The sequence below is a fragment of the Protomyctophum bolini genome, assembly GCF_963924005.1.
Source record: "Protomyctophum bolini genome assembly, chromosome: 17".
NCBI classification, from domain to species: domain Eukaryota; kingdom Metazoa; phylum Chordata; class Actinopteri; order Myctophiformes; family Myctophidae; genus Protomyctophum; species Protomyctophum bolini.
This window is the reverse complement of record NC_137878.1, coordinates 874,940-893,148: the sequence shown is the minus strand read 5'-3', so window position 1 is coordinate 893,148 and position 18,209 is coordinate 874,940. Positions and strand designations below refer to the sequence as shown.

The 18,209-nt window shown below is 42.0% G+C and overlaps 1 protein-coding gene across 1 annotated transcript in view; it reads right to left on the bottom strand.

The window, feature by feature from the left end:
- Window positions 1-1,637: 1,637 nt before the first annotated feature.
- The window catches only part of LOC308331370 (uncharacterized protein), a 38,603-nt gene continuing 22,031 nt past the window's right edge, over window positions 1,638-18,209 (bottom strand). Inside the window, exons 2-3 of the mRNA XM_080786787.1 lie at window positions 14,463-14,624; window positions 1,638-2,865 (exon numbers count right to left, since the gene is read on the bottom strand). Coding sequence (XP_080642913.1) covers window positions 1,757-2,865; window positions 14,463-14,624 — 1,271 coding nt within the window. The 3' untranslated portion in view covers window positions 1,638-1,756. The remainder of the gene's footprint in view (window positions 2,866-14,462; window positions 14,625-18,209) is intronic.

Genomic DNA, 18,209 nt, shown 5'->3' with positions numbered 1-18,209 from the left:
ATTATGCATGTAATGTGCATGTCATCACCTGTACACCAGATTAGAGAAATTTTCAAAATATGGATGAAAAAAATAATATATATATATATTTTTTTAAATTCACAATGTAAGACGTCTTGACGCCCGTGGCATCCATTACTTAATAGGCAATTAGACGTATTGACATTTATGGCTACTAAACAGTAGTTTTCCCTCACACCCGCGGAAGTGCAGGCTGTGCAGCCCCTCATTTTTAGCACAAAAAAGATGTGAAAGCCTACTTTCCTCCTTCTAAAGCTAACGTTATTCCAACTCCCAGCAGCAGTTCAAGGACCCGTCCAGATGACATGGTTTCTAACTAAACGGTTGTGGCCAAATAAAATGTTAAATCTTTAAATCTGCTATGGTTGTTACTGTATGTCCACGGAAGAAACAGAGGTGTTTTCTTATGGTCATGTCACATATTTGCTGCACCAAGCCCCCCCAACCCTGTGGAATACATTCCCCAAAACTCTCAGAGACTTGCCCCCACCATCCAAACCTTCACTATTGCTTTCCCCAGCTAATTAATTTATTTACTTAGTGTTTTTCCCCTAATAAAGTTGTTTTTGAATTATCATGTCCCCCTTGTAAAGCATTTTTGGGTACTCAGAAGCTCTATATACATTATTAATTTTGAGATTATTACCCCTAGTATTACTACAAAAACAATGTTTTATTGCTTAACGTATGTATTCACTATTCATTGATTCACTAGTATACCAAAATCCATTTGAAAAAATGGCTTTCTCACTGTTCTCGGGTCAAATAATGATATGCGATTAAAATGTGATTAATCGAGATTAATTATTTACAAAGCCTCCGATTAATTAGATTAATTTGTTTTGTTTTGTTTTGTTCACAATTCAATTTAAATGAGCTTCAGTAGAAATAGCATTAGCAAGATATTATGGGTAGCATACTTGTCTATCAACACCTGTTGAGCAGTGAGAAACTTACAATCTCTGCTGTTTGGATACCTAAATAAAATTATGTAGTGTACATTGAAAAACAAGAAAGTAATGTGTGATGTCTTCTGATATGTTACAGAGGTGATTATTTTACAATGGTCTCAATCATTCAGAAAGTGTTTATTTATAAGCTTGTCCACGCAGTCTATGTCTGCTTCAGTCACCCATTGTGACGAATCTGCCAGCTGGAATTGCAGACAGTCTTCACGTTCAGACACGTATTTGTTTAGCACCTGTTCCTTCCACGCGCTACGTCCAACCAGGGAAACTCCCCCCTGTCAGGTGTAATGGAGCAACCTGGACACTCAGGCATGAAGGAAGCATGAGTTCAAGTCCGTTGCTCTCCCCTTGTCCCCCATATATGGAGACTAGGTTGGTGGAGGGTGTGTAGAGCCCAGGATCACATTAGATGATTGACACAGGGGTGAAAAATGGGTTACAAAATCATGGGATGAAAAAAATATATATATATAAAAAAATAAAAACTTATTTGTGCTCTTATAGCTCGGATAGCTCTATAAAATCACACAGTGTACACATCAAAAAGCAACACAGTAGACAATAATGTGTTATATGTTTTCTTTTAGTTTCCAGAAGTGATTATTTTACAAGGGTTCAGCATGGTTTGTGTGCTTGTCCACTCGACTCCATTGACACCAATGTATTCCCCGCAGTTTCGGCAGCATATTGCCATCGACTGTGACAGAGAAAATTGTGTTGGCGTCTTTTCCTTCTCTAGCTTTCTTGTATTAGACTGATCATATGTCTTAAACTAAAGGCTTTCCCGCTGTATGAGCTGTATGTATGTGTACTTTTAAATTACCCATATGAGTAAAGCCTTTACCACAAACTGTACAAGAAACTGGCTTTTCGCCTGTATGAGTCGTCATGTGTATTTTTAGATGACCCGTCTGGGTAAAGCCTCTACCACATACTGTACAAGAAAAGGGCTTTTCACCTGTATGAGACATCATGTGTGTTTTTAGATGACTTGTGCTAACACAGCCTTTACCACATACTGTACAAGAAAAGGGCGTTTCGCCTGTATGAGTCATCATGTGTGTTTTTAGACGACTTGTGCTAACAAAGCCTTTACCACATACTGTACAAGTAAAGGGCTTTTCACCTGTATGAGTCATCATGTGTGTTTTTAGACTACTTGTGCCAACATAGCCTTTACCACATACTGTACAAGAAAATGGCTTTTCCCCTGTATGAGTCAACATGTGTGTTTTTAGACTACTGGTGCTAACATAGCCTTTACCACATACTGTACAAGAAAATGGCTTTTCCCCTGTATGAGACATCATGTGTATTTTTAGATGAGCCGTCTGAGTAAAGCCTGTACCACATACTGTACAAGAAAATGGCTTTTCGCCTGTATGAATCCTCATGTGTGTGTTTAGATTTCCCTTCTGATTAAACATTTTGGCACAATATGTACAGCTAAAACTTTTCTTCCCTGTGTGACTCCTCATGGAGTCAGTTTGTAATTTCAGTGTGTTTGAAGCTGACAGATCTCCCCTGGTCTCGTCCCACTCATCACTGTCTTCAGTGTCAGATTCAGAATAGTGTGAAGATACGAGCTGGTCATCACTAGTTGGTTGTGATGTTCCACAGTCCTCTACATCAGCTTGTGTTGTCATGTGTTCAGTTGAGGTGCCGGCTATAGGTTCTGTCTCTCTGTTTTCTTCATCATCTTCACTTTTCACTGCTAGTAATGTCAACGTTGACCCACCAGCCATGTTTGGTCTTTGAAGTAGCTCCTCTTGTTCCTCTTTAATATGTGGAGGTTGTGGTTCCTCCTGGACCAGACTGGAGCTCCTCTCCTCTTCAGGTGGAACCTCCTCTTTACACACAGGGATGTGCAGCAAGTCTAGGAAAAACAATACAAATATACTATAAACGGTTTGAATCTTGTACCTCAAAGCAGAGTAGTGGCTGGACAAAGTATCAACAGATTACGCTTTGTCCACAAACAACTGTAGCCTAGAACGATGATAATTGTTTAATATGGTGAACTTTACATTACATATCACACAATATAAAGGCACATAACTTTGAACTGCCCCTCCTTCCCCCAAAAAGAGTTCGACAAGGTTTGGGCAAAATCCCCTCAAAATGGCAAAACTTTCTGAGAGAAAATGACAACAAAGCCAAGCTATTCAACTTTCTAGCTAGCATGTGTGGCCACACCAAATGTGGTAATTGTGACCAAGGAAGAAGATGCTATCAGTAACAGCACTATCAATGCCGCTGGGGTGGCACCATGCAGTCATGAAGCTGACACACGGATCTTTGTGCATGCCAGGCATGCCACAGAAGCAGGCAGCAAGGTCATCATGGTCAAAGCAAACGACACAGATGTTGTCGTCATTGCAGTCAGTGTTCTGCAGGCACTTCAGGAGCTCGGTCTGCAGCAACTGTGGGTTGCTTTTGGCCAAAGACAGAACTTAAAGTGGCCTGCATCTGGAATCAGTCAACAGTATGTCAACCAGAAATGCAGACTCCTGAAAACTGGGGCTGGACCAAGAAAGGAGATCTGTGGCAGATTGTTTGGACAGAGATCCCACCCATTGCAGAGAGTTTCCAGCAGCTGACAAAGTGTGGATGCAAATCGGAATGCTGCAGTCGATGCAAATGCTACTCCTTTGGTCTGACCTGCACGGCACTGTGCAGCTGCAGGTGCGAGGTTTAGAAGCGTTGCAGTATAGGCCTACTCATCCAAGCACCAAGACAGTACGTGAAAAACAAGTATAGGCCTACTGCACCTACTTGTACAAATAATAATAATAATAATAATAATACAAAAATAAATAAAAATAAAAGCCTAATCCAGTTTGCGTGTCTCCATGACCCCTAGAGCTATGTCGGCAGGAGTCTTGTACCCAAGTCGAACAGGTCAAAGATGATCCCACAGTGCCATGTACCATGCATTTTAGCCGAGTCATACGTAACATGAACCTCAAATTTAGCAAAATATTAGGATTCCGGTATGGATATATGGTACAAGGTACAAGCTAACTGATGGTACAAGCTAACTGATGCAGGGCTTATTAGACAACATTTGGGGCACTGAAGTCAATATTCAGCTACACCAAGCTAATTACTCAACTGATACTGAACCCCATGCTGAGTTTCACAGCAGCGGTGCCACCAGTGTACCATGGCTGTGCGTTGACATCCACTCTTTTGAGCTACCCCCCCCCCCCCCACACACACACACACACACACACACACACACACACTAAACATCTAATTATAACAAGATATAAACTGCCATCCATTTTACCGGAGTCAGACATAACACAACCCTCTAATTTAGCAGAATATTAGGGTTACGGGACTGATATATGGTACAAGGAAGCCAGTGAGTAAGTCCATGGGTCCAAATTTGGAATCTACATAGTGAAAAATGTATTATTTGACACCAAGATCATTCAAATAGAACAAGTCTATGGGACTTTATTGCAAAATGCAATATTACTGTATATTCAATGTCAGACATCTTGAAAAATGGCCGCCATCTTTGCTTTTTTTTGGCACAATGCTTTTTTCAAAAGAGCAACCCCTAAGGAGTATGTGTGCCAATTTTGGTGCTTGTATCCGCAAGTGAACGATTATTACCGTCATCTGCCCCACTATCCCCATCGTCTCAACCCTGTCCGTCATGAACGCAGATATCTCCTCTCTATCCAAGGAGGAATGGAATATAGTGGAGGAGATGTGCGCCATATTGAAGCCATTTGAAGAGGTTCAGCTGGTCAGTGGTAATTTCTATAGCATGCATGCAAATTACATGGTACAAAATTATAGTACTGTAATAATAAATAACAAATGAATAATATAAATAATAAAGTATTATACATTTCATATTTATTTATTTCATTTCAGTAATGTTTTTACATGATTATTTTTTTTTACTTTGTAATTTTTTTTTTTTTACATATTCCATAGCAGAAAAGAAAAGGAGCAGGAAGAAGATAAATCTTATTTATACCTGCCCCTATCATAAAAAAAAAAACATCTAATTGATGCTGCTACCAACCATACATTTTATATATCACCATGATTACGTCAAATAAAAAAGAAAGAAAAGAAAGAAAAACAAAGGACAAAAGAACATAGAGCTCAACAACGCTGAGGGAACAAAATAACACTTATGTCTAATCTTCCAATTCATATTTTATCATTTTTTCCTTTTTAAACCCTTTCTTAAACTGAAACACTGTTGTACAACTCTTCAACTTCTGGTTTTGTGAATTCCATAACTTTATACCTGTAACAGAAGTGCACATTATTTTGTTTTAGTGTAGTCTGAGCGAACAGATGTTTAAAATCATGTCTTCTTCTATGGTCCTCATCCTCTGAGCTAAACACAAATGACTTCTGTAACTGTGTTGGTAATGATCTGTTTTTCGCTCTGAACACCACCAATAATGTTCGTAATTCAACAAAATCCATGATTTTCAAAATACCTGATAACATAAAAAGCCTATTGGTGTGTGCTCTGAAATCTTCTTTATATATGATTCTTAACGCTCTTTTTTTGTAACATAATCAAAGGAGTCATATTACTCTTGAATGAGTTGCCCCATACTTCCAAACAGTAAATAAAATATGGTAAAACCAGTGTACAATACAACATCCTCAATAAATTCGTATCCAAATCATATTTTACTTTGTTCAAAATAAAAATAATTTTTTTATATATGCTATATGATTTTTCCATGATCATTTCTCATCTAATATAACACCCAAAAACCTAAATTCATTCACTCTTTCATATTCACTCCATCTATAGAGAGAATAATTTCATCCTTTTTCAAATTAGAGAAAATCATAAACTTTTTTTTTTTTTTTAATTCAATGATAACTTATTTATATTAAACCATCTTTTTAATTTAACCATTTAATTTGTAATACTTTCTGCTACACTTTTTAAGTTATCCCCTGAACAAAATAATTTGTGTCGTCTGCGAACAAAACAAACATTAACTTTGACACTTGACAATTATCATTAATATACAAAATAAAAAGTTTAGGTCCCAAGACCGAACCTTGTGGTACCCCACACTCAAGCTTCATAGAATCAGATGTATGACCCCCCAACTGTACATAGTTTTTTTGTAGATTTTGTAACCAGCCTTTCTGGTTGTCGAGTCTGATAGCAACGGAGTCACCCGGGTTGAGCTGAGGCAACGGGCGGCTGGAATGACGTCTGTCATAGTTTCGCTTGTAGGCTGCTTTGGCTCTGGAGTCAGCTGCTTTCACCAGAGCGATGTCCGGCCACTGAGGATTTTGCTTTTCCTCCGGTGTAGGAATGGGGGTCCGCAACTGGCGGCCTAGCAGCAGTTGGGCTGGACTGTAGCCCGTGGCTTGAATGGGGGTGGCTCTGTAGATGAGAAGAGCAAGCGAGGGATCTTTTTGTTTCAGGATATGCTTAGCGATCTTCACAGCATGTTCAGCTTTTCCGTTTCCTTGGGGAAAATGTGGGCTTGTGGTGACGTGACGAAAGTCATACAGTTTGGCAAACTCTTGAAACTGGCGCCCACTGAAACAAGTGCCGTTGTCGCTCACGAAAAGAGACGGGTAACCCCACCTGGCGAAGATAGCACTGAGGCGAGATCTCACAGTGGCACTTGTCATGTCAGGTAAGTAGGCTATCTCCAGGTATCTGGAAAAGTAGTCGACTACCACTAGGTAGTGTTTCTTGTCAACTTCGCAGAGATCTGCGGCCACCATCTGCCAGGGTCTGTCGGGCAACGGGGTTGGCATGAGCGGCTCGCTGGACTGAGTAGGCTTCGCCACTTGGCACTGTTTGCAGCTCTCTATCCAACGTTGTAGCGCCTTGCCAATGCCTGGCCACCATACGCTCTGTTTGGCACGCTCACGGCACTTTACGATGCCCATGTGCCCATCATGCAGGCGCTCCACCATTTCTGACCTCAGGCTTCCGGGAATGGCAATCCTGTCTCCGTAGAGGAGCATGTCGTGACATGTCGAGAGAGAATCTCTCACTGTATAGTACGGCTTGATATTTTCTGGGACTTGAGATGCACGTTTAGGCCAGCCGCATCACTGCCTGTAGCTCCGGGTCGTTCTTTGTCTGCTCTTTGACCTCGTCCAGACGTGAACTTGACATTGGCCACGCTGCCTGTGTGGCCTCCTCCTCCTTGATGTTGAACAGCGGGACTAATGGCTTGTGATCTGTGTGAACAATGAAGCCGTCTAAGCCATACAGGTATTTTGAGAACTTTTCACATGCCCAGACCACAGCCAAACACTCCTTCTCTATCTGCACATACCTGGTCTCAGCGTCTGACAGGGTACGAGAACAGTATGCGACAGGCCTTAGGTGTCTCCCACTTTCTTGAAGCAGAACCCCTCCCAACCCATAGCTGCTGGCATCTGCACTCACAGTTGTTGTTTTTTTTTACATCATAAAAGGCTAGAACTGGTGCTTCTGTCAGCATCTGCTTCACTTGAATGAAAGCCTTTTCTTGTGCTGGGCCCCAGACCCATGCGCTGTCAGCCCTAAGCAGGTCGTTGAGAGGGCGTGTGACGTCGGCCAGATGTGGTAGGAAACGGCCTAAGTAGTGGACCATGCCCAGAATGCGCTTAAGCTCTGTGGTGTTCCTCGGTGGCTGCATGTTTCCTATGGCCTCCACTTTTCCTGTGTCAGGTCTGACACCATGCTTGTCGACAATGTGACCTAGGAATTTTATCTGTGTTTGCCTGAGCTTGCATTTTTCTTCATTGAGCTTCAGCCCAGCTTCTTTCAGTGTCTGTAACACTCTCTCCAGCCTTCGGTCATGCACCTCGGGGGTCTCTCCATAGATTATCACGTCATCCATAAAGGCTGCTGTACCTTCATGGTCTTTGAGAATGTTGTTCATCTCCCTCTGGAAGATTTCGGGAGCACTGGAGATGCCAAATGGAAGGCGGTGGAAGAAATACCTTCCAAACGGTGTGATGAAAGTTGTAATGTGTTGGTTTTTTCGTTGCGATGTACTGTAATGCTTTAATATTTAGACTTTACAAAAACGAACATTGTAGAATTTCAAGGAACAATTCTTAAAAAAGATTTAAAAAGTTGAGGGGATTCACACGCAAACACAAATATTTTGGTATCAACAGAAAATGTATTAATGTTTGTTATCCTATATGTCCTTACAGCCTGGTGAGACTAGCACGGCGGAATCTTCAGACTCCTCTACAGAATCGTCTGACTAAAATAAAAAGAACAGAAAATTATTGGAAAATGACATGGAACTGACTGAAAAAAACAACTAAAATGGACGGTCATTGTATATATAAAGGAAAAGAAGACTGATTACGCAAAAATAAATATACATTCCTAAACGTCAACTTGTCCTGATTTTAAACTTGAGTCATTTGTCATGTTTGAACATTTGTGTATTTTACATTAATTTATTCTCACATAAACTATAACTGTATAATTTATCATAGAAAATATATGAATAAATATTAACACAATTTTGCCTTGACATTTAGTCTAAATTAACTTTAAGAGGATTTGATTTTTAAAATGCTGTTATACAAATTAAATGCATCATAATTAAATATATGACAATTTGAATTGAATGTCAATATCATTACAATGAAAATTATGAGTGAGGAAGTGCAACAAGCTAACCCCCACGTCCAAAAAAGTAGATAAATGACAGAGTTACAATTTGGGGATCCCTGGGGGTCCCCCAACTTTGAGACCCCCAAGGATGCCCCCGGGGGGGCGACACGATTCAAATGAGACCACCCCCGTCCAAAACGGTTGAGAAATGACAGAGTTACCATTTGGGGGTCCTGGGGGGTCCCCCAACTTTGAGACCCCCAATGATGCCCCCGGGGGGGCGACACGATTCAAATGAGACCACCCCCGTCCAAAACGGTTGAGAAAGGACAGAGTTACCATTTGGGGGTTCCTGGGGGTCCCTGCCCCCCCCCCAAAATAAATAAAAATTAAATTAAATTAAATTAACTTTAAATAAAAAATAAAAAATCCGGCCGGCCGGCCCTTTTAACAACCGGCCCTTGTAACAACCGGCCGGCCCTTTTAACAACCGGCCGGCAGGCCGGCCCTTAAAACGACCGGCCGACGCTGTTTACCGGCCGGAAAGTGGATTCTGCCCTCCCTCCAACATCAACATTTTTAAAAGCACGTTTTTTCTCACGAATGCAACCCTTCAGATCACTAGACATCCATAAATTGTTATTTGGGAATATTTTGACAGATTTAGTTCGCATGATTTTACTTTCATTAAACAAAACAGATGTGTCAATCAGTTCGTGTGGGGTGTCACATGAGTTAAGAAATAGCCAGTCAGTCGTTTCCAACTCGCATCTCATTTCCTCCTTACAGTCCTCTGTCCAGGTCACTATTTCCTTGGTCACTGTTTTTTCCAGTCTCAGCCCTGTAGCGTGGGAGTAGGTGTATGACATTATGGTCAGACTTCCCCAGGGCAGGCCTGCAGGTGGATTTGTAGGCGTCTGGTATGTTGCCATAACACTTATCCAGGGTGCGTGCCAGGCGGGTCGGACAGTCCACGTACTGGTGTAGAGTGGGCAGGTGATCGGACAGTTCAGAGTTAAAGTCCCCTAGCAGCAGAACGGGTTGGTTAACTACGCGGGACAGAGCGTTGTTGTAGCACTCTGCTATACTGGGTAGCCCAACGTGTGTCAACATAGACACACAAGCCACCACCAATAGATTTCTGTGACGTATTGGTGTCTCTGTCAGCCCGTATTATTGTGTAACCTGGCAGATTTGGGTCTGACATCTCCTTTAACCAACTCTCTGTAAAACAGATGAGGTTGCTCTGTCTGAATTCGTTGTCGTATTTAACTTTAGCGACCAGTTCATTCATTTTGTTACTCAAAGAGCGGAAATTAGAAAAAGTTATTATCGGCAAAGGATGTCTGCTGCCGCGCCTCCTTAATCTGGCTCTCACTCCACCTCTTGATCCTCGTTTCTTATCTTTATTCCATTTTTGCGTCCCGGTATTTTTAAGTTGTGGATACTTGTCCAGTGAATCCATAACAGTGTCTCCTGGTTTGTCTGGGTGCCTGAGCGATAACAGCTGATCGCGAGTATAGGCGAGGACGCCGACTTTTCCGTGTAAACTCCATACTTCAGTGATTAAACAACTGGGGTGCGATTGCTTAAAACGACATAAAATACATAAAAGAACAGCAGACGAGACAGACAGATGAGACACTGGGTCAGCAGCAGAACCGCGCCCCCAATATTGATTTGTTTTCTACTTTACTGCTATTACTGCTGGTTTTTTAATGCCGTTGCCTTGCTTTTCTTTTTTTTCTCCATTGCTCTGTAAAGCACTAGCTGCATTTCATGTCATGAAAGGTGCTATACAAATAAAGTTTTATTATTATTATTATTATTATTATAACGAACAAAACTTTTCCCCATCCTAAACGGTTTATATACACCGTGGTGGTGTCTGGTGTGTTCTGTGGATGCGCTCTTTTTTTCTTGTTTTTTTTCTCTTCTTGCCGTACATCATCACTGCCGGTTATCTACATGCCCAGACATGTACAGATGGATAAGTACTAGGCCTAATGACAACGCTGGATAGTGGGACTTTGATCAAGATTTTGATGTCCCCTGTTAGTGCGATCGAGGGAATGAAAGCAATCTGTGAGATGGATTCGGCGAGGCGCTCATCATCATCGTCATCCTCCTCCTCATCGGGTAAGAAAGCAGACTTATGGAAGGTTTAAAGTCACAGACATTGACAGGCAGATATAAAAAAGAACACAGTACACATTGATGCCATGTACAGTTTGTCAGAAATTGGTTATTGAATGCAGCTTGCGCCCACCAGAGATAACTTGGTGGCTTTTACTGCAGTAAACGCCACTGATAATGTGGGCACCACAGACAAACTGTAATAAAAAGGTTTACATGACTTTCTGCCTCAGTCCGTATATAGCGAGCTGTATTGAATAAGTAAAGAACAGAATTTGGGACAGAGTTCACCACTCACTTCACAGGTTGTGATTTTTATTATTACAGTAGAAGTTTACAGACCAAACTGAAAATAAAAGGTTTACATGACTTTCTGCCTCAGTCCATATATAGCGAGCTGTATTGAATAAGTAGAGAACAGAATATGGGACAGAGTTGCACCACTCACTTCACAGGGGTGTGATTTTTATTATTACAGTAGAAGTTTACAGACCAAACTGTAAATAAAAGGTTTACATGACTTTCTGCCTCAGTCCGTATATAGTGAGCTGTATTGAATAAGTAGAGAACAGAATATGGGACAGAGTTGCACCACTCACTTCACAGGGGTGTGATTTTTATTATTATTACAGTAGAAGTTTTTTTCTTATGATATCAGATAGTCTTCTGTTTCACACGGTATATATTATTTATATGTCACTATAGGCCTTATTTTGTTCCTCTCTGAAGTTATCTCTGGTGGGCACAAGCTGCATTCAATAACCAATTACTGACAAACTGTAGATGGGATCAATGTGTACTGTTTTCCTCGTAAAATTACACATTCAGGGCTTTCATTTGGTGTATAGGATGTAGGCATATTTATTGTGTTCATTTTTTATATCTGCCTGTCAATGTCTGTGACTTTAAACCTTCCATAACTCTGCTTGCTGTTCCAAGATAATCACTTTCAGTCAAAAGCAGGTGTTGCAAAAAGGTCAATATCTCCAGAATGGAAGATGGTAAAATCTAAATGTATTCTCGCTATAAGAGAACATTTTGCTGTGGGCCCCGAAAAAAATCCTTCCTTCAATGTTAAGTCCATAGCACCAGAAGAATAGGCCTGACTGGATTCTGTAGCAGCCAATGTGTTTTAACTCTTGAGTGTAGAAATTGACCAGTTAGGGTCCATTTGGTTTCATTTGTACACTGAGTTACAAAACCTAATATTCCATTTGGTTTGTGACTATAATTTAGCTGTTGGGTCTTTTTTAATATAATACTACCATAGGGCTAGCTGTCACATTGCTGCTGCTCTGCTCTGCATTCTGCTTCGAGGAGGAGCAGCAACACTGCTATGACCACGCTGTTTGGAACGAAGTGCTGAAGCGGAGTCCTGGAATGGAGTGCTTGGATCGGAGTGTTTGATCGGTCATTTTAGCTGTAAAAACAATAATACTAATTTAGAAATGAGATTGCACGTGGGTGTGATCTACCCATAGGCATATTGCAGGATGTCTTCTATCAATTGAAATGATGAGTAAGCATCTATGACAAAGGGCCATGAAAATATGACCTTTTAAAAACAAGTGGTCATGTGGCTCAATTTGTCCCAAATGATGAGTAAGCATCTATGACAAAGGGCCATGAAAATATGACCTTTTAAAAACAAGTGGTCATGTGGCTCAATTTGTCCCAGGTAAGGGGTAAGTTGATCCAAGTCGAGGGGTAAGTTGAACCACATGATATTTTAATGTTAGAAGCTTAAAGTTGAACAGATAATGTATTCATTTATCGATAATAATATAATAACAGTTTTCCCTTTTGCAAATAGCCTTATTTATTTGTTTATGTATTATTTAAACAATATTAGGACAATTAAATAAAGTGTGTTATTCAGAACCTTATATTTGCAATATTGTTAATATTCAGTATAATTTGAGTAGCAAAGACTTAATTAAAAAAATATGAATAATGATTCCCATTGACTCAATTTACCCCCGGACATTGGTTCATTTTACCCCAGCCACCATTTTAGAAAACAATGACTAAGAATAAGCTACTTCAGACAATTTATTTGCTAAATGATTCACATGGTTCTATTAGGGTTGCCACCTTTGAGATCTTGAAATAAGGAACACTTATACGACCACGCGGCGAAGCAGCGCCGTTATCGGGTTATCGACTAACTGGCCTTGGAAGGCCTCAGGATCCCCCAGGAGGAAGTTACTAATGTTGCTCTGGAGAGGGAAGTCTGGGGCTCTCTGGTGGAGCTGTTTCCCCTGTGACCCGACTACGGATAAGCGGTTGAATCAGGGACGGATTAACCCCCATGAGGGCTCCTGAGCCGGTAATGTGTTGGGGGGCCCCATAGCGTGCATGCGTGCACATTCTTTGTGTTTTTATGTTTTTATCATCTTTTTGACCTAAATTTAACAAAATGAATGGCCAATTCCAGGGCCTCAGACCCAGTACCATGCGGTCCAGTTTCCTCAAACAATAATAATAACAATAAACAATCCACCATAATAGTCTACTGAAATAGTTTGGCTATTATTCCCACATCAGCAGCCATTGGCTATTGCATGGGCAGGACAATAGACCAAATCGATCTCAGGGGCAGTTTCAGTCATGAAGAACTGTGACACTTCTTGTTGGGTGTTCTGTGATCATACTGTTGATCCCTGAAGCATGCTGTTTGCTATCAAACAGTTCCCCATGCGCCACAGAAAACATACGCCGACATACTTTGCAATTTGCTTTATATTAATCTCCCGTGACGCTGTCAAGCCAGGGGTTTGCCTCTTCCCTGCACTCACGTCTATATTTTTAAGGCGTTTTCTTTTTTGAGACGGTGGAGAATCTGCTGTTGTAGAACTTCTAGTACTAGACATTTTAAACAGCGTGGTGTGGCCGGCCGGCGAGACACGCACTGGATTCGGCACGTCGCCACAGCGCAATTGAGAGCAGAGCACACCGCACACAAGCAGATCAGCAGCCACGGGGAGGTTTTTGTTTATGCTCGTGGGAGGTCCTGCGTGACCAGAACAATCGTGCTGTCTTTAATATTTCCTGTTTTATTTTGTTCATTATTGTTAAATTCAGTGATGACGTTGTGTGACAGATCGCGCAGGGGGCATTTAGGAAAATACGGAACAAACCGCGTTCCGTATTGATTCAATACGGGACGCATCATTTAATGCTCAAATAAAGGACGAATCCGTATTTTACGGAACGGGTGGCAACCCTAGGTTCTATCCATTGGCAATTCATCAACGTATATGATATTATATTTTAGACCTAGGTACATTTTGCTTAGTATAACAGTCATTTTACATGTGTCGAAATTTTACTTTGACCGACAAAAACAGTTTTTTGTGTAAAATAATGCTTTGTACTTTCCAACGTCACAGCCAGGTGTAAATGATGGATGCTTACTAGATTTAAGGTCACATGGCAACACAGTTTTCTAGTTTTCTAGATAAAGGGGGTGGTTCAACATACCCGCTGGCTCATCTTACCCCGTTCTCCCCTACCTACCTGTTCACCTACCTGCTCGACTGACACTTTCCTGTGAAAAGTGTGGGTTTACCTTGAATACTGCCTCTTGTGTCTTGTTGTTGGTTCAGACCTCACAATAGACACAAAGTCAAAGAGATACTGCTTTGTGACATAAACAACAGTCAACGACTTATGTAGAAACATGTTGGTCAATTCAGTATACTTGTTCAGTGTGTTTACATTTGTAGTAATGCAGTTCTTACCTGAGGGAGTATCAACCCCATCAGCCTCCTCTGGTATTAAAAGTAGCTCCTCTTGTTCCTCTTTAATCTGTGGAGGTTGTGGTTCCTCCTGGACTAGGCTGGAGCTCCTCTCCTGCCGTTCAGGAGAAAGCTCCTCTTTACACACAGGGAGGAGCGGGAGGTCTAGAAGGAAGAGGCAACATCAGCAACCTGTACATACTGCATCAGTCTCTCACGATCCACTGTTGGCAGCCTGTACAATTCAGGGCTGCATATAACTATTTTGGGCTATGGAGCACCTGGAGATGTGGCTCGGTATGCACAGCGGCGGTGTGGGGCAGGGGAAGGGGAGGTGCGGATGTCTCTACTCTACCACGTGATGCTGTGCTCACACGGGCAGATGCAAAAGATACAAAGATGCAAAGCTACACAGACAGTGTATTTGTAGCTGTATCTTTTAAGCAGCAAGAGGATGTTTGTTGCAGCTCAACCACTGAAACGTTCTAAAACAGACACAACTTGCCTAATGCTGCAGGTTCCATGTTTAACAACAAATTAACACGTCGCAGATATGACACAACTTCATTGCACACATATGTGCTTTCATCCACGCTTCCATAACCTTTTAAATCTTATTTCCCATCCACGGGCACAAGCAAAGTGATATCAGCAGCTTCCACCCGATCTGGGTGGTGGTGTTTTTTTCTTACGAGGGTAGCTACTAGCTAGCATGGGAGCTAAGTTAGCTAACATTAGTTTAACTCTGGCCCATAGCGTTAGGAGGAGTTCTCCTTAAAACTGTTTAGGTGCCCTAGACGTAATCCCGTAACCAATTTAACTATGCACTGGTAGCCAAAGACGTGATCCCGAAATTAATCACTTTTAATTGGATTTCAATAGACGGGACTGTTGCGCAACTTGTGACTGCGACTTTAACTCGCATATATGGTAGGAACACTCTGAAATCATGTGCTAAAAAAACCCAACCCCAAATGGTTGCTTTTCTGCCGCCCCCTTGTCGTTGGTGGTAGGAAAAGCACCAAGACGAAAGACAGGTTGATTTGTGAGAGCGAGCGAGAGAGACAGACGAGAGGCTTTCTGTTCCCTCTCACAACAAGCTGATTTCGTGTGTGTGTGTGTGTGTGTCTTCCATGTGTGTGTGTGTGTGTGTGTGTGTGTGTGTGTGTGTGTGTGTGAACGAAGAGAATCATACTAGCGATAACATAAACGGGGCAAGTGTTCTTGTCACGTAAGACGTGACTAGCAAGCTCGTAAGACGTAACAAGAACACTTGCCCCGTTTCTGTTATCGCTAGTATGATTCTCTTCGCACACCCCGTGTGTGTGTGTGTGTGTGTGTGTGTGTGTGTGTTCAGTTTCAGTTACATATCAATCAAATGAGTCGCTCGTATATTATCACAAGCTGCCGTATGCAAAGCAACACCCGACGTCTAGAGCTTGCTCCCGTCCCCTTCAATCTTAGCTCAAAGTTTAGCCAAAAGAGATGTCAGTGGGTGGAAAGAGAGACCCACGCAAATGATATTGTCAACGGGAGATTACGCAGTGTGATAAATGTAAATCCACTGTAGGCGACTGGCCGATTACAGTTTATGTCTTGTAAGAATGATGCCAGCGAAAAAAGAAACGCATGCTGCTCCCCGTCCTCCCTCTCTCTCTCTCTCTCACACACACACTCTCTCTCTCGCTCTATCTCTCTCTCACAGTCAATGTGTTTTATACTGTCATCTATGCATGTAAAATATTTCATGTATGATTATTGTACTCAAACAGAGCAATCACTAAAGGCCGCTGAGCCTCGATCTCTTCTCCCTCTCCCCAAATGTAGCAATCACTCCATGCAAACACTAGTCTACTTGTACGGTGCTGAGCGTCACAATGTTACAGTCACTCACTTCTCTCTCTCTCTCTCTCTCTCTCACACACACACACACACACACACACACACACACACACACACACACACACACACACACACACACACACTTTCCCAAACATGGAAGATCCCCCCCCCCCTCGTGTGCGTGTGTGTGTGCTTTGGCAATGTAAACGTATGTTTTCTCATGCCAATAAAGCCCTTTGAATTGAATTGTGTGTGTGGGGGGTAAATTGAAACGAAACAAAACTACAACCTAAATTTGATAGAGGGCTGTGTACAGGCTGTGTACGACACTAGCTCTATGATTGAGTCCTCAAGCAGAAACAACAAAAGAAACCTTCCCGTCAAACATCGATGTGTGTGTGCGACGGTGTGCGTAGCTCACCTCACGACCACCATGAACTAGTGAAGAAAAGTATATAATTCCAATCGGACATTGACTCACTCCCAGTCCCAACAACCCGAGAGTACTCGACACGCGTTGCCCGTGCATGCGCACGCGCGTGCATGCGTGTGCACGTGTGCGCGCGTGCATGCGTGCGTGTGCTGCCACTTTGCAACCAGCATGCAGCGCCAGCTGGTGCCACAGGGTGGTGCACCAACTCTGTCAAAACGATATTTTTATCCAGGGCCAGATTGGGTACTTGGGTACCCCTGGCCTGGAGCCAGGGGGCCCCTGTATAAACGGGGGACCCCGTTTTTTTTATTTTTTTATTTTTTTTCCTAGCTTTATATATTTTTTTATGTTTTTCAGTAAAAAAAAAAAATCTTTTTTTTTTTTTTTTTTTCCTTCTTTTTTTTTTGAGAACAAGTACTGTGTGATATCACTGAAATCAAAAATAAAAGTCTTTAGTGAGAATTCTGAGTGAGAAAGTACCTCACACTAAAATGCAGTTTTCTCAGCTTCCAGTTTCCAAGATGGCCGTTTTTATAAAACCAAGCTTCATTCAAAGGTCAATAACTTCAGAACGGTGAAAGCAAACGACTCACTTATTTTTTCTGGGCAAAGTAGAGTAGTAGATCTTTCATTTGAGATATGTGACATCATATTTTGGTATAGCACAACATATTCTGTGGGTCTTCAAAGATTTCTATATCTGTACGAAAAACTGGCACTGGTGACAAAGAGGGCTGACTGACTGTGGCACTGAAGGAGTTTTAATAACACTATGGTACTTTCCATCCTTTCCCCAAACCCTCACAACCGATGTGGCGTTCACACGAGCAGACGAATGGGAATATCATTTGGAGCAGCTACACGTCTTTGTAGCTACTCCTAATGTTGCAGGCTTCCTTTAACAATAAATGATACTGTATCCTTGCATATGCCCGTGTTTAATGGTCAGGGTTTCACTGGGAAAGTTGACTACACTGGCAACCATATACTGCTGACTACTTCTGATTGCTGATTGGCTGCCTTGACTCCAGCAACTCCAGCGACTATGAGATAACATCCCATAGTCTGCACGCCATGAAGAAGACTCCCGTCATACTAGCCATGTGGAAATTGACGCCAGCAACCAGGCATATAAGTGGCAAATAAATCACACGCAGCAATTAGACCGGCATGACGACACGCATCGCAGCCTACCGCGGGGGCCGCGACAGTCTGTGTGGGGGTCCGCGACAAATGGCGGTCCCCGCGGACGTCAGCAAGGAAACAACCAACAGTCCATGTGTACAGTGTATTTCGTTTTTTTTTTACACAGACTGAGACAACAAGCGCCCACACTGGTTAAATTGCTTATCTGTCATGCAAACTCTATCTGTACAGCCTACAATGTTCAATGTCAGATTATCAACTCCCCCTTGTGCCATTATCATCTGCCAGTAAACACAACACAGATAGCACATGGCTAACTTGTTAGCTGG